Source organism: Amblyomma maculatum, chromosome 2 (genome assembly GCF_055883805.1).
Source record: "Amblyomma maculatum isolate TAMU_Amacu chromosome 2, ASM5588380v1, whole genome shotgun sequence".
NCBI classification, from domain to species: Eukaryota; Metazoa; Arthropoda; class Arachnida; order Ixodida; family Ixodidae; genus Amblyomma; species Amblyomma maculatum.
The window spans coordinates 100,032,755-100,053,710 of record NC_139345.1 but is presented as its reverse complement, the minus strand read 5'-3'; the positions used below and the strand labels follow the sequence as shown (position 1 = coordinate 100,053,710).

At 47.2% G+C, this 20,956-nt stretch overlaps 1 protein-coding gene across 1 annotated transcript in view; it reads left to right on the top strand.

The window, feature by feature from the left end:
* The window catches only part of LOC146199392 (uncharacterized), a 68,656-nt gene that overhangs the window by 19,785 nt on the left and 27,915 nt on the right, over positions 1–20,956 (top strand). Inside the window, exons 6-11 of the mRNA XM_084594841.1 lie at positions 160–219; positions 2,593–2,758; positions 8,072–8,207; positions 13,765–13,852; positions 14,422–14,516; positions 18,426–18,521. Of these exons, the coding sequence (XP_084450967.1) occupies positions 160–219; positions 2,593–2,758; positions 8,072–8,207; positions 13,765–13,852; positions 14,422–14,516; positions 18,426–18,521 (641 nt within the window). The remainder of the gene's footprint in view (positions 1–159; positions 220–2,592; positions 2,759–8,071; positions 8,208–13,764; positions 13,853–14,421; positions 14,517–18,425; positions 18,522–20,956) is intronic.

Genomic DNA, 20,956 nt, shown 5'->3' with positions numbered 1-20,956 from the left:
TAGACAGAGAACATGCAGTGTAAGCTCCTCTGTAGAGAAGTGTCTAATCAAAACTTCACTAAACAAGAAGGAGAATTGGTGTTAGGCGGGGGGCTGTGGCTTTGTTCTCAAATAGTTTGCTGGAAGAGCAGCACAATCACATTTCCCTCTTCTTTGCAGGATGCCTTGGAAAAGACCCTGCTACGACTCCTGGTCACTTGGAACTCGCAGCCAGTCCAGGTGGGAGAAGTTTTCAAATAACTGGCATGGAGTTCGAACAAATTGCACTGCAATATTTTCAACGCTTTTTTTTTTTTAGAGGGCGACCCACTCTGACACTGTACAGCATGCTGAAGTGTTCAGCCAGACTAGTGAACCCTGCCTTTTTGGCATATCGAAGGCCATGTTTCAAACTCCAGACTGTCTCTCCACTTCAGGACTGGTGTTATTTTGCTGTTGTCGTCAGTAGGCAAAAGGCAATTTTTATATACATGTGATATGGCAGTCATAGAACTAATAATAGTTAAGCAGAGCTGTCTACAGGCAAATACTTTGCTAGCACCGAGATTGATAGGCCTGGGACCGCAAGTCTTTTTGCCATGTATGCCCTATGTCGTCGTCAGCCTGAACACTCGGTCACCAGTCTTCTAGGTGTCGCCTGTATTTCTACCTGCCTACCTACCTACCTACCTACTCCCCCCTCCCCTTCCCCCTTTCCCCTACAGCAAGCAGAGAAGAGGTATAGTTCAAATAGCGAGGCTTGAGGTGGGGGACATGAACTTATTTGTGTTTTTAAGGCGAAAGCCTTCACACAGTCATGGACAAAGTGTGTCCCGCTTTTGTGGTGGCTGTCGCTTGGCATTCCTTGGCTGGCCTTGAAGTGTGGGATCGCAGATGGCAGGAACGCTAGACAAAATGAGACTTCTGGAGAAAAGGCACAGTATCTGTCACACTTTCTCCGACAAGTGTTCCTTTGGATGGTATGCCAATGCTCCTGTGGCTTGGCATTCCTTGGCGGGCCTTCAAGTGTGGGATTGCAGATGGCAGGAACGCTAGACAAGATGAGGCTTCTGGAGGAAAGGCGCTGTATCTGTCACACTTTCTCCAACAAGTGTTCGTTTGGATGGTAGGCCAGCACTCCTGTGGCCTGGCGTTCCTTGGCGCACCTTCAAGTGTGGGATTGCAGATGGCAGGAACGCTAGACAAGATGAGACTTCTGGAGGAAAGGCACAGTATCTGTCACACTTTCTCGGACTTGGCGTGGGTTCAAGTGTGGGACTGCAGATGGCAGGGGAACGCTAGACAAGATGAGACTTCTGGAGGAAAGGCGCAGTATCTGTCGCACTTTCTGTGACAAGTGTGCGTTTGGATGATACGCCTTTGCTCCTGTCGCGTGGCGTTCCTTGGGGCGAGTTAAAGTGTGAGATTGCAAATGGCAGGAACGCTAGACTAGATGAGACTTCTCAGGCTTTCACCTTTCACTACTATAGTCGCTAAAGTCCCTCGTAATTTTTTGCATCTAGTAAGGAAGACAGGTGACAAGTCTTTTGACAGTTACAGCCTTAATTTCATTATAAGTGCTGCTGTCAGTGCTCGGCTCTTTTGTATGAATGTTCATTTTGTAGGAGTGTTCGTAAAATCTTCGCATAACCGCACATATATGGTTCATGTTCAGCCTAGTTTTCTTCTTAATGCGAAAGCATTACTTCGCTGTGTTCACAGATTTCTGTCCGCAGAACGTGTCGACAAAATCGTGTCCGCAGCAGGTGTAATTTAGAAGTGGTAGAGGTTAATGAGTGGTGTCAATCGATAGAGGGTGACGTAATGTTATCCAAAAAAATAATTAGGCCAATAAGTTAATTCAGTAGTTAATTAGAGGCAGAAAACGCAAAATCGTGTCCGCAGCAGTTGTAGTTGAGAAGTGGTAGAGGTTAATGAGGGGTGTCAATCTATAGAGAGTGACGTAAATAATGTTGTGCCTGAAAAAATAACTAGGCCAGTAGGTTAGTTAAGTAATTATTTAGAGGCAAAAAATATAAAAGTAAAGGCGAAAATGGTCTCATTAGCCAATGTCTTGGCACCACATTTGAATGTATCAAATATAAAATAGTTAATTAAATCAGTCAAGGTGACGTCAAAGATGTGACGTCACGCAACCTGAAGTTGAGCCAAAAAAGGGCATAGGAAGGGATTGGCATGCAATTTGCAAGTACCCAAGGCTAAAATGGGTAAACAAGAAGTGAATTAAGCAACTAGAAGCAGCCAGAAGCAACCAACAACACCATACGTGCTTTCACATTACTCCGATGCAGATTTTGCTGTGCTCTTAAAATTTATTTTTATTCGCTGCTTGCACAGAACTCTGCTGCTTACATGCTCCTATAATATGCTCATCAAATCGTCAAAACAGTTTTTGGAAAGTGGACCTCTGAGCCTATGCGATGCTGTCGTTTACTTCTAGCTGGTGATCCTTTCTATATTGTTGAGAACATGAAATTGAATCAAGCGGTAGAGGAACAGAAGGGATGTCCAGTTGTAAATTCTATTTTCTCAGCACAGAATATCTGCCGGCGTCTGCTTAAATCGCTTGTGCCGCCGTTATGGGCAATGCAGGAACTGGTGTGTGAATGTGTGGCTCTGCTGCCTGTCTGCCGGCGGACCAGTGGCTCTGGAGGCAGCAAGGGTGGCACCCTTTCAGAAGCCTGGACCCGCCAGCTGGGCTGCCTGTTGGCTACCGTGCATGCGGCTCTGGACAGCCTCTTCCAGGACTTAAACGTGGGTGAGTGGTGGTGGTGGGGGTGACATGGACCACTTCAGCTTGGCCTGTAGAATGGAACGAAGGTGCCCTTTATAATGTCTTTCTTTTTTTTAACCTGGGCATGCAATGATTGAGCTTGCTATTGAACATTACATTGTTTCGCTGTGCATGTCAGAAGAGCAGTGCTGTGCTTTGCTTGCATGGCAGGCCAGGTTGAGAGGAGAATGTAATGGTGCCAGAGTGACGCTCGATGTTGGCTGAGTGTGAAATAATTGAGGCGTGTCCTTGTAAGGTCATGAGCCTCTGCATATTCTTGGGCCTTCTGTAGGTACCCCCGTAGCAGGGTGTTTTTTGGCTCTTGCCATTGAGGGCTACTGAATTTATTTTTTACAATCTTTGAGGTTTAGAATGTTACTCTGGGACTAACCAGATCGTGGAGCATTGACAAACATCAGCAATTTGTCAAGTTGGATAGATGACAAAACTCAAAGCACAGGGGACGAGGAATGTCTGATACTACCCATGAAGTCGGCATGTAGCAGAGGTTTGAGTTTTAGTCCAGCGCAAACTGCCATTTAGGTGGTACCTTTCCAAGACAATCTTCCTTGGGGGCGCATTTCATGATGTTGACACCATCGTCTGTCACTGCCTCTAACACACCCATACGAAGCGATGGGACTTGGTGATAGTGTGGTGCATTTTCTCTTCTTTTAGTTGTCTCACTCTTTAGGGGAAGTAGTTACGGTAGTGCACCCTGTTTTTGTAACTAAAGAACCAGGCAGGGCAGCAGCAGCGATGAAAATCATCCTGGCGATGCATTGCATATTGAAGGACCCAGTGCGGAGGTGCAGACTTCCGGTGCTGAGACTTACAAGATGCGATCGTTGTGTCAGCAGGAGCTTTGCGACCTACCACGTCGCCGCCATTTCCAGCGAAGCCAACTTTCGTGAAGCAGTTCATGACGGTGGAGGAGCTTACTTCTGCTAATGCTCTAAAAATGAACTGCACTGCAATCAAGAGCGAGGTCTTCAAGTCTGGTTTCGGTCGGCGTTCTTGAACAGAAATGTAGGGGTTCAGCACGAGCCTGCTCTAAACATGTCGGCGATATGGTGCCTTGAAGCAAGCAATCACGCTTGCATCCATAGGCTGCAAGCCTGCAGTGGTGTTAGGTGGGAGGAAAAAAACGCGTATGCAAGAGCTTCTGAGCAGTTTGGTGCGCAGTGCGATTGTCGAGCACCAATGCCACCTTCCTGCATTCGCGCTGCGTCCGCTGATCAAACGCGACTAGCCACTCTCGGAAAAGTTAGCTCGTCATTCAGGCTTTCCCGTTTTGATAGTAGCGAACCGGGATCCTCACAGCGCCACGAAAACAGCGGGGATTCTTGGATTTCCCTGTGTCAAAAGAAGGGCACTTGTCGCTGCCGTCCATTCTGGCACACAAGAAAACCGTCACATGCAATTTGCTTTGCTTGCCACCCTTACAGGTATTGCCTTTCTTCTAGAGGTATTGCTGTTCGCTTCCACTTCTACTTCGGTTGTGTAGCGCTTCCTGAAGGAGGATTCTCCATTGCTGTTCACAGAAAATCCAGGGCCAGACCATGCAGGTGCAGATCATGGCAACGATGATGGCACACACACTAGGAGAACCACATTAAAACGATATGTGCTTTAACGCTGCTGCACGCCTTCCACAAAACGTGCAGCTGCGAAGCGGGGGGCCTGGACAAAGCAAACAGTGGAGGATAGTGCAGCGCACCCTCAGAATGGACCGCTCCACCATGCAGAGGCAGAGAGGACGCGAGTTTTCTATGCCACGGGCAGTCTCGAGGGGAAGTGCTCAAGCGTGAGGAAGCTCTCAGTCTTCTCCCACGTCTCTTCAGCATGCAAACTTCCTTGGCACACCCAACCAACACATTGGCTCGACGCTCTCTGTCCCGATGTTCTCTTCTTTTTTTTTTTGTTTTTTGTCTGTTGCATCGGCGTTGTCGGCGTCTCTGCGTACGCGCGTGTTTTGTGGTCACCGCATTTCTGCGTTTTTGTTGACTTCTGGTGACCATATTTACTGTTATAACCGATAATGTAATATGACATCATTCTAATAAGTGGTTTATTTTACCATAGGACATATGCCAAATCTGGCAGTGCAGCGGCTGCCCATTGTAATATCCAATATATTGTTGAAACCGGTATTGTTATAGGTGGGTTTGACTGTACTTGGTTTCAGCTACTGTCCCCATTTTGGACGTGCGCAACCTCTAACTATTCCTCCCTATCGCATTTCTTTGGGCATGTGCTGTGCATTAGGCCGCCCAGGTGTGGCGGTGCATAGTTCGAATTATTCATAGTGGAACTGACTTGCAGTCAAATTAACGGTGTTTTCTACACACAAACCTTTATGGAGCTTGGTTGGACCAGTTAGTATGATTCGAATTATCGAGATTCGAATTAACAGGCTTTCACTGTATGTAGTCAGAACTGCCTTTTTTTTTTTTTCCATTATTGCTAAGCAGCTGTAATTAAACTATTCCAATGATTTTGATGTATAGCTCAAACAAAACCTTGGGTAAGGCGAAAGGAGCATCGCCAGCATCCTTGCTGAAGCCATGCTAGAAAAACAAACTTTGCTCGCGAAACAGCATGGATTGGAAGTTAGTACCCAGAAAGCTTTCTGCTGTTGCGTAGTCTTGCAAGCTGCTCTAGGGAAATGACCAAAAGTGGCTCTGTGGTCCTCAGCTGAGTCAGCTTGTCGTGCAGCGTGTCACTGTGAATTACCGCTGCATGTGATTAGGGCTGTACTGCAATTTCAGATTGTTCTCAAGAAGCTATCGTGACAAATCTTTTTCCATCGTTGTTGGTTTGATTAGTGGTCAGTTCTTCGTTAGCTGCCCTGTGAATGCATAGTCAAGCTCTGCTATAACAGATGCCTCCACAGCACTGTATTTTAGATTGCCCATCGGCTAACTGTACGCAGTAAACCTTTTTTAACTTTAAATAGCACATCCATAAATATCGCCGAAGTCAGGCTTGTTTTGTCACACAGCAAGCACAAAACCTGGGTCTGCGTGTTTGTCACTGCTTATCTTGAAAGGTTCTCCTAACAAAATTTGCATATACTATTTAATTGTGCCCAGTAAAAAATAAAATCATTGTCCATTGTTTTGCATAGCCCTGCTGTATCATCCTGCAAACTCTGCCTGTGTTGCCCTTATGTCATCCTATGAGCCGTGCTGTGCATCAACTGACGATTCCGTGCTGGTACAGTTGAATCCCGCCACAACGAATACCGCCACAACGAAATTTCCGCGACAACGAATAATTTTTTATTCCCCGCGAGTATCCTATAAGAATTAATGGCCTAAATTTCTCTGCACAACGAACCATTTTTGCAGAGCGTTTCCGCTTCAACGAAATTTTCGCGTTCAAAATCGAAACCGAAACTAGTTTTATTGGCGAGAAGTCCAAGTCAAATCCAAAGCCACATTAAGCATGAAATCACGTGATTGCAGTTCCGCCATTTTGGCTTTGTGTCGTGGTCGCGTTGTTCACTCGCTGCCTTTCTCTTCGACGACGAGTTTTCATCCGCAGGACACGATGGCAACGCAAGTGAAAAAACGCAAAACTCTTTCCCTTGGGCAAAAAGCTCAAATAATCGCCCAAGCAGAAAGCGGAAGGAAGAAAGCGGCAATTGCTGAAGACTTCGGAATTCCTGCAAGTTCGCTGTCAACGATTCTAGGCAATAAGGACAGCGTGAGAATGGCACTTGCTTCAGGCACATCCTCGAAGCACAAAAAGGTGACGCGGCCCCTCCATGAAGAGTTGGACAAAGCAGTGCATGCGTGGTTTGTGGAAGCACGAGCCAGCAACGTCTCCCTGTCCGGAAGCATCGTCCAGCAGAAAGCCTTGAACTATGCATGCCTACTTGGCATTGATGATTTTAAAGCCAGCATTGGCTGGCTAAACCGTTTCAAGGCCCGCCATAACATCGTTGGAAAAGTGTTGTGCGGCGAGTCAATGTCAGCAGACGTGGACGGAGCAGCTGCTTGGAAGGCGAGTAACATGGCCGGAATTTTAAGCAACTTCGCGCCTGCAGACATTTACAACGCCGACGAGACCGGGCTATTCTACGAGATGTTGCCGGCTAGGACGCTCGACTTCAAGGGGCAGCGCTGTCACGGCGGCAAACACAGCAAAAAACGCATCACAGTGCTGCTTTGCACAAACATGGATGGCTCGGACAAGCGTCCGCCGTTAGTCATAGGCAAAAATGCCAAGCCGCGCTGTTTTAAGGGAACTCGTAGCCTACCTGTGCAGTACAAGGCGAACAACAAGTCATGGATGACCCGCGCTATTTTCACCGAGTGGATGATGGCATTCGACCGCGACATGAAGCGGCAGGGCCGTAAAGTTTGCTTGCTTTTGGACAATTGTTCAGCGCATCACTCCGACGAAGTCAAGCTCACTAACACGGAGCTGAGGTTTTTCCCTCCCAATTGCACGTCTGTCTTACAGCCTCTCGATCAGGGCGTGATTCTTAGCCTGAAGCGCGCTTACCGCGGGAGGTTAATTCAGCGGCTGCTTTTTAACACTGAAACCGGCCGAGACACGAAGGTGGACTTGTACTACGTGGCACTGCAGATTATGTCTGCTGCCTGGAGCACACTGGGGCGCTCAGTAATTGTGAACTGTTTCAGGCACGCCGGATTTGCCGAAGGTCGACCCGTACACTCTGCTGGCCTAACACCAGGCGTTACAGACGACGACGAAGAGGCGTCACCGGCTCCGGGGATCGCGGCCGCCTGGAAAACGCTGGGAGAAATAGGAACCGTGCCGCCTAATCTCGAGCTCGACGAATACATCGGCGCTGACGCTTGTGTTGTTGTTCACGAAGATGTGAGTGATGAGCAGATCATAAAAGCTGCCCGGAATGATAAGGACTCTTCCGATGAAGAAGACGACGACGTACAGGAAGCGCCGGCTGCGGCAACCGCCGTACAGGTGATGGACGCTTTTGATGTCATCAGGAATTTCGTTGCTGTCCGAGACGACGATGTTGCAATGGGTTTGCTGACCGAGTGCGAAAATCGCGTGACGGCGTTGCTCGCCGTGAAGCGTAAGCAAACCAAGCTTACAGATTTTTGGCATTAAACGCCTTTGCTGCTGCTTGGGCAATTCCTCCTGCGTTTCACGTCAAATTTTTGCGATAACGAAGTTCCGCGAGAACGAATTTTTTTTCGTGCACCGTGAATTTCGTTATAGCGGGATTCAACTGTATGACACTCTCTGGACTTGCGTTCTGTATCTCTTTCATTCCCCTGTCATTGCATATGCATGCAGACAGAGGCCGACCCCGTTCTGACAAGGCAGTTCCCCTGGAGGTTCCTAGCTCACCCGAGGAGAGCCACCAGGCCAGCCTCCTCTGCTGGCGTCGTACCATGAGTCTCATGAGGACCGTCAACCTTATGCTGCAGGGGTTAGTTGCATGGTCACATACACACTTTGTGTCGTTACATCTGAACAATTGTTTTGTGGTTTTCACTGTGCTAAGCTAGAGGCGCCACTAAAAGGCTGCATGAAATGTGTGTGAATCAAGAATATGGACTAATTGAAGCTTTCTACTTGGTTTTTTCCATGGCCTATTGAAATCTATGTATGAAGAAATTTATTAATTTCAGTACAAATCACTCACCAGCACTCATGAGGCTGCACTGCCTCTTCATGGAGATATCGAGAGGGTAAACGCAGCACACGAGGCCAGAAGGCGATGAGGTGACTGTGGCTATTTCTCTGTGGTCATCTAGTGCTGATGTCTAAATGCGGTACCTCCAGGACTTCTTTGAGGCTTTTGTAGATGCTGCGTTACTCTTGTTGAGGGATGGATAATGCCATCTGTGCCAAGATACAGCGAATCATGCCCATTGCAGCGTCACTAACACTCAATATGAATGTGTACAGTCGCTGACCAGTTTTGCAAACTCAGTAGGACCCAGAAAGGGTCCGCTTGACCAATCCGTAAAATCGTAAACTCTAGAAATCACTTTGCTCTGACAGACTGGCTTTAGAAATTGTCGACTTCGTCTTTTCCCGCCTTTAGTTTGCTGACAATAGTGTTGGCATTTGAACCAGAGTCGTGCTTTTATCGTGCCTGCATGCTCGTGCTACCTGATGAGACTTATGACGTGGTCACAAGTCATGCTGTGAATGCGAAACGATAACAGAGGCTTTTGTGTGCAGCCGATGGTCGCAATGACCAGCTGTTGGAATTCATAGGAGAAAGCGAGCAGAAGTGAATGAAGCTGGCTGCATCTCTGCATCCATGTGTCTCCCCTCTTGTCCCGCACCATGGGCAATATTGTCAATGCGGTGGCTGACAGCACCGCTGTTCATGTTACCAGCACGATTGCACATCCTGGCTACTCTAGCTTGTGTACTCTTGTTTGTAGGCCATCTTGATTAGCGTGCCATTAACTCGAGTGGCAACAGTGAGGTACAGACCTACGCGAGCTGTTCAACCTGATTATCTTTGTTTAAATCCAAGGTGGTACATGTCACGGTGGCAATGGGTTGGTTGGTTGTGACAGTGATATAAACTTGTGTCTTTGCTTGGTCGGAAAACCATAAAGTCTGAAATTGTTGATATGTTGTTAATATATACACATTCCTATGAGGTTCTTGACGATTACCATGTGAAGTCTGAAATATCGCACAAGTCCAAATACTTTGAGTCTGAAAAATTGGTCACTGACTAGTAGCTTTTGCAATATTTTGCTGCGTGACCTGTCTTGAGTAAAAATATCTCAAGCAAAGAATGAAGCCTTGCATAAAGTTTTCACTGCATATCAGCTGCAAGCATGCGGCCTTAAAGTTTCTTGTAACATGCAGAATGACTTAGGCAATGGCACGAAGGATTTGTTTTGTTTGTACACGCTCAAAGCCACCTGGCACAGGTTTTATCATTCTGCTTGTCGTGCAAGATGCACTGAGATACCGTATTTACTCGCATAATGATCGCACTTTTTTTTTTTAAATACTGACGCAAATTTCGGGGTGCGATCATTACGCGGGGTAAATTTTCTACAAAAAATTTTTGAGCACCGAAAACGCAAACAAGTTGCAGGTCAGATGTCTTAGAACATATATCTCGATTATAACCAAAAATAAAAGCTGAGTAAGGCTTACCTTCGCAATAAACACGCACATTAAGCATCACATGGAGTGCACGATGCCCATTTATTTTTTTTCGTCAGTACTTTAATCAAAGTCTGAATCCTCGCCATCCTCGCTTTCACTGCTGCACGACTCATCGGAAACGGCAGTGTCGTCGCTGGGAGCATCTTCACAATCCCACAGGAAGTCATCTTCCGTTCCATCCAAAGCGTTAGATATGCCTGTCTTCTTAAAACTCTTAGCCACTACCTCGTCGGGGATACTGCTCCACGCTTCTGTGATCCACGAGCACAGCATCTCCACGGATGGCCTTCTAATCTTTCCGCTCGGCATCAAATCATGCTGGCCCATCGCCATCCACTCAGCATAAAGTCGTCGAACGTTGTCCTTGAACGGTTTGTTCAAAGACACGTCGAGAGGCTGCAGCAGCGAAGTCAGGCCGCCAGGAATGACTGCAATGTCCGTGCGCAGCTCTTTCAGCTTGGCACGCACGCTGTCCACAAGGTGACCCCTAAAACTGTTCAAAACCAGAAGCGAGGGAAGCAGAAATGCTCCTGGTCTTCTTCCCCAAACAGTCTTGATCCAGTCGACCATCAGGTCTGCAGTCATCTACACTTTCATCTGTGCACGTAATGGATGCCACGGGGAAAGTTTCCCTTCGGAATAGTCTTCCGTTTGAAGATCACGTATGGTGGCAGCTTCCGCCCGTCGGCCGTCGCAGCAAGCATGACTGTGCATCGCTGTTTTTCTGCGCCAGACGTCTTCACGAGGACGCTCCGAGCACCCTTCTCGTCCACAGTTGTATTCCGGGGCATGTCGAACGTCAGTGGAGTTTGATCGGCGTTTCCAATTTGCGACATGAGGTAACCGCATTTTTCGCGAAGCCTAGTGACGAAGTGATGGAAGTCTATCACTTTGCTTTCATACGCGGCTGGCAGCCGCTGGCACAACGACGTCCGTCGCATAAAGCGAGTCGTCCAACCGGAGCTAGCGCGGAAATCCTTTGCGGCGATTCCCAGCTTCCTGGCAGTTGTGCGCGCCTGCGTCTGTATCATTTCTAATGACACTGCACAACCATCCTTGCGCAGGTCTCTCACGTATTCTAGGACCGCCTCCTCAACACGAGGGAACTTGCCCGTTTTGGGTCCACGGAAAGCCCGCCATGTCTTGTTCGTAGCCATCAGCTTCTCGCGCTGCTTCTTCCAATAGCGTATCCTCATTTCGTCCACGCCGAAATGCCTACCAGCAGCGCGATTGCCGTGCTCCAGTGCATAGTCGACAGCCTTGAGCTTGAACGAGACGGTGTAACTGGCATACCGCCCCATGGTGAAATGGCGTAAACTCGCACAAAAACACAAAGCACGCTACGACGCTGCCAAATTGCAAAATGGCGAACGCCGCAAAGCATGGAATCATGGGAACTCCAACGTTACTAGACTAGGTTGGGAACTCGTCGGAATGCATTCGCTGCGGGATGACTGCAGATCAACCACCAGGCGGCTCCATGTTCGGGGTGCGATCATTACGCGGGGAATTTAAAAAATGGAATTTTGACCTCAAAATTCAGGGGTGCGATCATTACGCGAGTGCGATCATTATGCGGGTAAATACGGTATATCTCAAAGGATTATAGCCACTCGTGTCTGTTTCCGCATTGTTCCAGGTTGTTCTAGTCACCTTTCCAGCTCTCTGTCTAGATGTTCCTTTGCTGTTAAATTGGGTATTGACAAGTGCGACGGGCATTTTTAGTTCGACGTCCAGCGAGCACCTTCTGCTGCTATTGCCATCGCCAAGTTGCTTAGTTACTTGGGGGTGCAAGTCCGTGAATTTAAGTATTCTTTTCAGTGCCACGCCAGCCTCTTTTTGGTTTTCGACAACATTGTCACTACAGCGCAGTCCACTTATAATGATACCAGATATATATATATATCACCTATAACGATCAAATTCTTTGAATTTATCAGTTTTCTCATTGTTCCTATGTAAAAGCAAACCATATATAACGATCGATTATCGGCGGTATGTCGGATACAACGATAGCTTTATCGTCACTCAATAGACGTTCACCACAAAAATTTGCCTGAATGTTTGTAAAAAATAAAGTTCTAAGAAGAGAATGACTTGAAAACTCGACATATATAGTGAAAACGGATGAGTGCTATCATCATCGTAATCGCTGCCTGTCGTGGCGTAAAGGGCGTGGCCAGGTGCGGCTGTATCGCCATCGCCGATTGTGCGTCCTTGGAAGATGCCGCCGACCACAACGACAGCGCAATAGCTCTCGAGATCGAACGGCAGATTCATCGGGATTTCTGTCATGGTTTGAGGGTTGGAAGCCTCACGGAAAAGCGTAGGCATTCGCACTGTACGATTTTAACAATCATCACGGCTGGGGATGTCCTGCAGTTTATAAAATCGCTAACCAGTTTTGTGCACACACAAAAAAAATGACTACCACCAGTGTACTTGCTACTGGAAGCGATGCTCACATCGATTGTCAAGCTTCAGCTGCTCAAGTGAGCCAAATTTCCTCCTTTCTTTAAGTATGCTTAAGTTATTTTATGGCTATTGAAGTATCCTGTAATAAATCGTTTAGCGCTGTTTACAATGATTAGCGTTATTCAACCAGATTTAGTCATTGCTGGTAAGAAGGCAAGCCTACATGGGAAAATATGTGGATGTGCGTTTTTTGTTTGTTTGTTTTCCTTTTTTTTTCCTGCTGGTCCAGATGAAACAATAATCTGTTATAACGATCAGATTTTTCGTTTTTTTTCAATATCGTTATAAGTGGACTGCACTGTACCAGGTGACAATACGGTACTAAATACATGCTATTAGCCTTCAGTAATTTTAGCGTTGGTTTTAGTGGTTAGTGACTTGCGGGCTAGAAGGCTGGAAAATAGAACATTCAACCGTGCTGCAGTGTTGCAAAGCCTCCAGAGATTATGCAACCATTCTGGTCCATGTGCTTTCACGTCCAGTGCCACCCCATGGCAGGTATCGCGAATAAGGCCACGCACCTGCATATGCCAATGTTTTCCTTCCCGCATCGCCCTGTTTGATCAAAGAATTGAGGAGAATAGCAACTCACATTCGACTCTGCAATTGTGGAAGAACATCATCTTCCTGTTGGTGTAAACCAGTAGGCAGCTTCCAGCTCTGCCGCGAAACGACAGTGCACGAGCTGCTGGTTAGTATTCACCACGCTCTCGTCTTGTGCGCATTATAAGTGTTTTCGGTTTCAATGTTTCCGTGGTCAGTCATTCGCAGTATTATGTGCCGAGAGTCCCTTGCTACAAGATATCTTTTCTTGGAAACTCATCTGGGACACCTCTAAACACATACATTTTCCCGCATTTCATGACAGCGCAACCCGGGGAATGCTTGTTATGCACACGCGATTCGGCTGTAGGGCATGGCCAGCATAGCTGGGAGGCCCGTCAAAAACCCGTGCAAAATACTAAGTGCTGCATTTGCCATTCGTACATCGTGCGAGGCGCGATTGACCTGCTTCCGGACAAGTGTGCATCGCGAGCACCTTGGTCGCAGGGGACGTGACATCAGCATGGGGAAAGCAAAACCGTCGGAACAGTCAACCGATGCTATCGCTAGATGGTGCCTCTTCTCACTGGTAGTGCTGGATAATAGAGCCAGACCGTAATTGTGAATTTAGGTTGAAATTTGTTCGGATCCGCATATAATACAAGGTGGAAATCTGGAATGATAAAATCGAGAAATTCGAGAAAAGAACCTCGTAATATGTGCTGGTTTTTATGGTATTTTGCTTTGTTTAAAACAATCTGCTTTGAGTGTAAATGAAAGGCCTGTGAATAACATTGTGAGTTTCTCGTGTTATTCATCAGAACCAGCGTGCCCCCAGCAGTGGCAGTTCCAGTCGAAGACGTGCTCGATCTGGTGCAGAGGGTTCTCGATGCCCACCTTCCAGTCAAGGTCAGTGGTGCTTATGGCATCCCTCATAGAGAATGTTTTTTGTAGGACGTTGTACCCTGTGTAAACCAAACGAAATTCCGCTGTGATAACTCAAGCTTACAGGCCATTACCACTCATTCGGAGCATGCAGGCATTGGCTAGCGCATTCAGCCATTTGTTTGCCTTCTGGTCGTGAAGACCATACTTGTGGCACACGTTGCATATGGTGATTCTAAAGTACATTCTATACTTTCAGTCTTTACTTTGCCTCCTCCTCATGCATTGATAGGCTTCTTGCGCGCATTTGTCTTCCTGCAGTCCTCCTTCCAGGATTTTGCCTTATTGTGATGTGTTGCCGTTCAATGATAGTGCAGGGTAATGGTCAAATGCTGGGGATCACGGAAGGGTTAGTTTGCATGTTTAGTCTCAAGAAGGCCAGGCTACTATATGTTGTTTAGTTGACGTAGTTGTGCATTATTGTGAGTTTTCTGGGAGGGGTTTGTAGGTGCGGTGCAGCTAATGCTGTTTCTAAGTGCTTTTGTCAATAGCAGGCCTTGTAGAGATGAAATGCAACCGTTTCTCATTTGCAGACCTCTGGAGCCACAGCACAGGCCAACATCGTCGCAGCTATTTTACCGTCTATCCAGCACGAAGCTGTGCAGCTCCTCTGCCAAATCATACGCAGGTGAGCAGCCCCCACCCCCCTCAGAGTTGAGTAGTTGTCGTAGTAGTTACCGGTGTAACCGGTCACCAGCCATCCCTGGTATGTTATAGCAGAGTGAAGCACCGCGCTGGCAAGTGGCAGAGTGGAAAAATAAGAACCCCACTCTACATATAGGAGAGAATGAAAAGCAGTGGGTTTGCTTAATGGCAAGAAAGTGCTACAGGAAGATCGCTTCCATGGCAAGAATCCAGAGGGTGGATACCATTGAAGGTGGAGATTATGATGATGACCAAAGAATGTGCAACCTGAGTGTGGTGCTACAATGTAGAGTCGAAGGGTTACTACCTTGAAAGCAGGTTATGGCGAGAATGCAGAAATGTGCAGCAGGTGGGCAAGAATAGAAGTTGGAGGAGAGGGGTAAAGCTAGAGAATGAAGGGGGCTGCAGTGGAAGCGTAAGGTGAGAGGTTGGGAGGAGGAGGGTACAGAGTGCAGATAAGTCTAATAGAAGTAGACTCCCCGCACAGGGGAAGGGGTACAGAATGTAAGATGGAGTCCAAAGACAGACTCTGCCCGCACCACTAATGTATCGCGGGTAGAGAAAGTTCCGCAATTGGAGATATAAATGAACAGGTCCATCCGGACAAAAGTTTTTGATTGGAAGTTATTAAATAAAAGGAAGGGAGCTACTAAAGCGACCCACAGCCGAGGAAGCGGGCCCGGGAAGACCTCACGTATCTCCCCTGTAAAGTAGCTGAAGGGATGGGTTGTAGGGTAAAGTGAAGTAGGAATAAGGATAGGGTTATGGGAAATTGGAGGGGAATGTGGGCAGCGTAGGATTTTGACTGGGAGAGAGAGGGGTCATGCTCAGTTTGCACTGGCTGACGCGTAATATGTAGCAGTGACACATGATCATGAGACACCTTGCAGCCAGCGAAGCTGCCGGGTATTTTTGCTGCCTCTGGTTACAGACGTTCTGCAGTCTGCGGTCTATACCACGATAGTAGTGGCCTACTTCAATGCAGACGCAGACTACTGAAGCACAAAAATGCCCCGTTCCTTTCCCTCACACTGCTCTGATGATGTGATAAAATCATGTAGCTCATGGTATAGAGCTTGTCTTTCAGAACCAGGCGTTGGTCTGGAAGTTATCTGCCACTGCAGCCAAACCCACTTATAATAATAACAGTTAATATCAGTTAGAACAATGTACGCCTCATGCACCATAGGGGCACCACTGAAAGCAGCCTAGCGGTCGTTTTCAAAAGTCCTTCCGGATACGAGTTGTCGCTGCTTATGTGTCGCTGTGAGAATTGCCGAAGTTCGTGGCGGCGATTTTTGTTTTGGTTTTTTCAGCTCCTGCCGATGTTTTCTACGGCTGCCTGAAGGATAAAATTAAGGTACCCCTTTGTGTAAGCGACAAAACATTGATGATGCTACAGCCATCTAAGAGAAACTATTGCGTACACATGCGGGATGCCTCCTACAAACAAGTGCTAATGACCAGCTGCAATGTTGAGCCCCGCTTTATTGTAGGTATGCTGCATCGACTGATCAGTTACTTTAACAGATATTCGCTGTTTTCTTTTTCATTTACTCTGCCATTGCTTTGCAAGTCCTTTTCATATGGGGTCATGGTGATGAGCTTTGACTCAATATTTGAGACATTCTGCTCCACGAGCTGTTGCATCGTGCCAGCTCTGCTTTTGTATAGGTGTATTGCTTTATTGGCCAAATTTAGAAGACCTTGATGCGATGTCGCTAAGGGTCCCATGTCGCAGAAAATTCAGCGTCATTATTATTGTTGTTGGCCATGAACGAAGATTTCAGATGGAAAATTCAGGAGCAGTTTGAAATGTTCAGATTAACGCTAAATTTTTCAACAAAACTTCGTAACGAAAGGAAGATAATTGAGTGGAAATGAAAACTGGGTCAACTTTGAGTTTACTTTCAACTCCGCCACCAGGGGTGTAATCCTTTGCATGGCACATATACCTAATTTAATGAGGGATTACCACCGCATCATCAGCTTTACGATGTTTCAATGCTAAAGGATTTCTTGCCTCATGAGTGGTATTTACAGGATGTGTCCTCGCAAGAAAGAAAATAAGAAAAGTGAGTCGTTTTCACACCGGGACTGGAACCACCACCCTGCGGTGCCCTAGCTGAGTGCATTAACCACTACTCTGTGCCAACCACCAAGATTGAATCCATAATTCTCCTACTCCGGCGTAAGGATGCTGGGAGGCATTTAGGGGAAGGGCAACTGTGGTGCTGGCAGTATTAAGGAAATGTCAGCAGTGGCCTCATGCTCGCAGCGCACTCACCAACCATGTGTACGTCACTGCGTGGGCTCAGAGTTAATAAAAATGAAAGAAAATTTGAAATTTGTGATAATTTTTAATTGGTTCACAGGAAAGGAAAGGCACATTATCTGTCACACTTGTTTCTATGGACACCTGAACCCCACCTTAAGGGAAGGGAGGAGGGTGGGAGTGAAAGTGGAAAGAGAGAAAGAGGAGCCGTAGTGGAGGGCTGCGGAGTAATTTTGACCACCTGGGGATCTTTAACGGATGCCCATCAAAACGCAGCCGTCGCGGTCGGGATTGAACCCGGGCACTCCGACAGTAGTCTGGTGTCTTACCACTGCGCCACCACGGCGGGGATAATAGTAAATATAATAAGCAAGACAAGAAAGAAGACAAAAATAGAAATAAAGAACCACTGGTAAAAGTAAAATATGAGCTCATAACGGAACTAGACATGGAACTTGGGACGCTTTCGCATTTCCCCATGTCAGGAGACTTGCGTGCACCTCTGTAATCTTGGTAAATTAAACCACATTGACATTGCTGTCATAGTGTATTATCAGTTATGTGGTCAGTGAAAGCCGAGCTGAAAAGAAACAAATGCATAAATGCTACAACCTTACCAGCCAAATTAGTACTCTTACAATATGAAGGCGCATGCGTGCGGAGCTTGTGGAGCTGACCATTGGATCACGCTAGTGCAGCGAAAGCCTCGTGACTAGGCCATGTACTTAGATACCTGGTGTGCCGTGCACGTTGGTATTGCTTGCTGCTGCGGCACAGGGGAGGAGGAAATGATACTTTCCAGCTTTCCCGTGCATGAAGGCCGAGGTAGGAAGCCTTTTTTGATGGAGCACTGTAGTCTATTAATAATGTTTCCGGGGGTGCACTGCTCGTAGAAAACGTGCCTGGGTACTGCCTCTGATGCATTGCTATATAGGCACGTGTGTGCAATACATACAGTCAGGGGGGCACCTGCGCTTTGCAAGCATGTTTTTGTTTTCTGTTCTGCCATCTCTATTTCCTTGTTCGTGCAAACCCATTAGAGCCCCTAAAAATTGATTCTGAAAAGCAGGCTTCATTCCATATGTCGTTGACGTGCATCTGTGCGAAGCATCCATTGATGCAGTGATGCTAGCGGTGTCTCAAGACTTGAAACATTCTCTAGTGTTGATGCAGTCATAAGAAATGAAGATATTATTGATGAGCCATTCATCTCGGCTCTCACCGGCATGGATGACGATGGCAAACAGGAAGCTATGCAAAAGAGGCCTTATTAAGAACAGAGTCGTTTTGGAGCTTCATTTTTGTTTTTGTGACATTCCCAACTCTGGTGTGTGCAGCAGTTAGTATACAGTCAGTCCTGGATATATCGGATTATTGTTATATCGAACTTTCAGAATGTTCTCTTCAATACCCTATGCAAACGTAAGCAGGGGTCGTGTACCGAAGTATGCGCCTTGCCCCTGCAAGGGGCGCTTCTCCTAATGGCGCGTCTACTGTAACTTTTCACACCTGGAGCCAAGGCTGCTGGCAGTTTTAAAACTGCATTGTAAAACCGGGTCTGGAAGAGTTAGGTTGTTGTGTGGCTGTTGATATCACATTCCCTGCTATCTTTTACAGCTGCAGGCTGCTGCTGGTACCTCATGCACCTACGATAGGGAGCCTGATTGAAGAAACGGTTCTTCATACTACTCAAGACCTCTCTAACGACACCAGGTTAGTAGCTGGCTAAGCAGAACTTGGTTTCAATGAAAATGTCTGTTGAAAATGTCTGTTAGCGATTTTCAGCAGCCAAAGCAGATGCCCCAACTGAGGCATGTATGTTGGGCCTTGCTGAACAAAGTGCGAAATTTGAACTACAGTCAAACCTCGTTATAACGAAGTAGTACGGGGCCCAAAAATTTGCTCGTTATATCTGATGTTCGTTTTAAAAGTGCGTGCCCAAATTCCTGTAAATAAGTCTGCTAATAAAACGAAACAAATGCGTACTAATATGGACAACACGAAGGTGCGAATACAGACAATTATTTAATTAAAAGCTTGGTATAAACATGTCTTACCTTTTGTTCCATGTTGGAGAGCAAAAATGAATATTCAAGAAGGGATGTTGCCTCCACGCACAATTTGTGCGACGGAGCCAACAAACCCTGGGAGTGCAGCGTGCGCACAGGGGTCGGTCGCAGTCGCAGAGGCACGGCATGGGCTCACACCATAACGAGGCAATGGTGATGACATGCCAGTCATATGCCTTTCAGCCGTTGCGTGGCCAGGCTCAAGCATCGGCCATGGCCATACATGACCTATGAGATCACCGCGCACTAGTTATTGTCGTCGCTGCTAGATGACGTGCCACGCGATTGCGTGGGCGATTTAAACACACATCTGTGGTGGGTGATTCGATATTGTCGCCGCTGCTAGATGACGTGCCACGCGATTGCGTGGGCGATTTAAACACACATCTGTGGTGGGTGATTCGATCGATAGAAAAATTGCGTTTCCTCGTGTTTTTTTTTTTTCAGCTCCTTTTCGCATTTTTGCCGTTTTAATGAAAAACTGCTTCTTTATAACCAACCTAGTGTCAAATTTTTAATTTTTAGTTTCATTATACAGGAAGAACTTCCATAGAAATACAGCATAGACCAACCAGATTTTGATTATAGTTCGTTTTATCCGATAATTCGTTACAGTAGAACCCTGTCATGCGTTTTTCACCGGTCCGAGAAAAAAACTGTAACAGCTGGGAAAACGCAACAGTGAGGAAGGCTCCGAAAAAAAACGAGAACGGTGCAGCTTTCACTTCAAACAATTTATTTCCGCAAAGTGACGTTAGGACTTTAAAAAAATCAAGAATAGTGGACTGCAGTTTCTTTCGCTCGCTAGAAAACACCAGGCGCTTCTCAATAGCCTGGAAAGCCACATTGCTGTCCACGTCGCTTTGAGGTGCGACATATCTACGGGGGAGGTCCAGAGCCACGGCCGCTTTTCCAAAGCTCGGATCTGACAAATCCTCGAAATCGTGTGGCTCGAGCTCGTCATCACAATCTGCAGCTTCACTCGCAACCGAGCTCGCAACAATATCACGGATACTGTGGCACTCTGATGTAGCGACGGCAGCATCCATTGCGACATAGTCGTCGTATTGAGTCCCGTGGCACCCAGCGCATCCATCGCCTCAGTGAGCTCTTGATCGCAAGAGGCTGCTTCCGACTCCCCAGCGTCTGTGCCAGGAAATTCCCCTTCGCCGTCCTTGCGAAAGCCACACTCCGCGAAGCAGTGCTGTGCAGTTGATGCGGCCACTGCAGCCCACGCTGAAGCGACATAGTGCATAGCGTCAAGCACCGAAATGGTCGTAGGCTGCTGTCCACAATCAATACGCACAAAACAGCGCTTCACAACACACTTCCGGTAGGAATGCTTCAGGTTCTTTATGATGCTGGCATTCAGCGGCTGCAGATGGCTTGTAGTGTTCGGTGGGAAGGACACAAGCTTGACGTTCCGAAGAAACTGCGGTCTCTTAGTTGGGCAGCACAATTGTCTAGAAAAGGGAGAACACTCCTGCAGCCTTGAGTGCGTCCAGCTTTTCCTGGAGGGAAAGCGCCTTCTGCTTGTGCGACGTCATCGAAGAACGTCAGATCACGATCGTCGGATACAAAGGACAAGGGTTAGTTCGACTGGTTCACGACCGGCTTTGTCGTGGACTGGTTCGACGGATGGATGGATGGATGAAGCTGAACCCTTTGAATCGGGTGGTGGCGGTGTACGCCACCTAGCTGACATTCGCGTGGCAGATGATCATCTAGTGGCGGCCTCTCCAACTCGCGTGCGGCTTCTTGAAGTTAGTTCCATAGCCAAGCCTAGCCAAGACTTCAAAATTCAAAATGGTGGACGGCGCACATTGCCTCGGGCGGGTTCGCGGTGACCAGTTGTGACGTATCATGCGGGAACGTTTTCACAGCTACAACCTAACACCGATGATCCCAATACATTGGATCCTACGGGAGCAATGCCGGGACCGGTTGAAAGCGACGTAACAGCCGGGAAAACGCAGCAGTGAGGAACTTAAGGGGGGACATGGGTCTTGAGCAAAATTTTCTTAATATTTGTCCTGTCAGTATGAAATTTGCAGGGTTTATGTAAATTCTTGTGCTGGT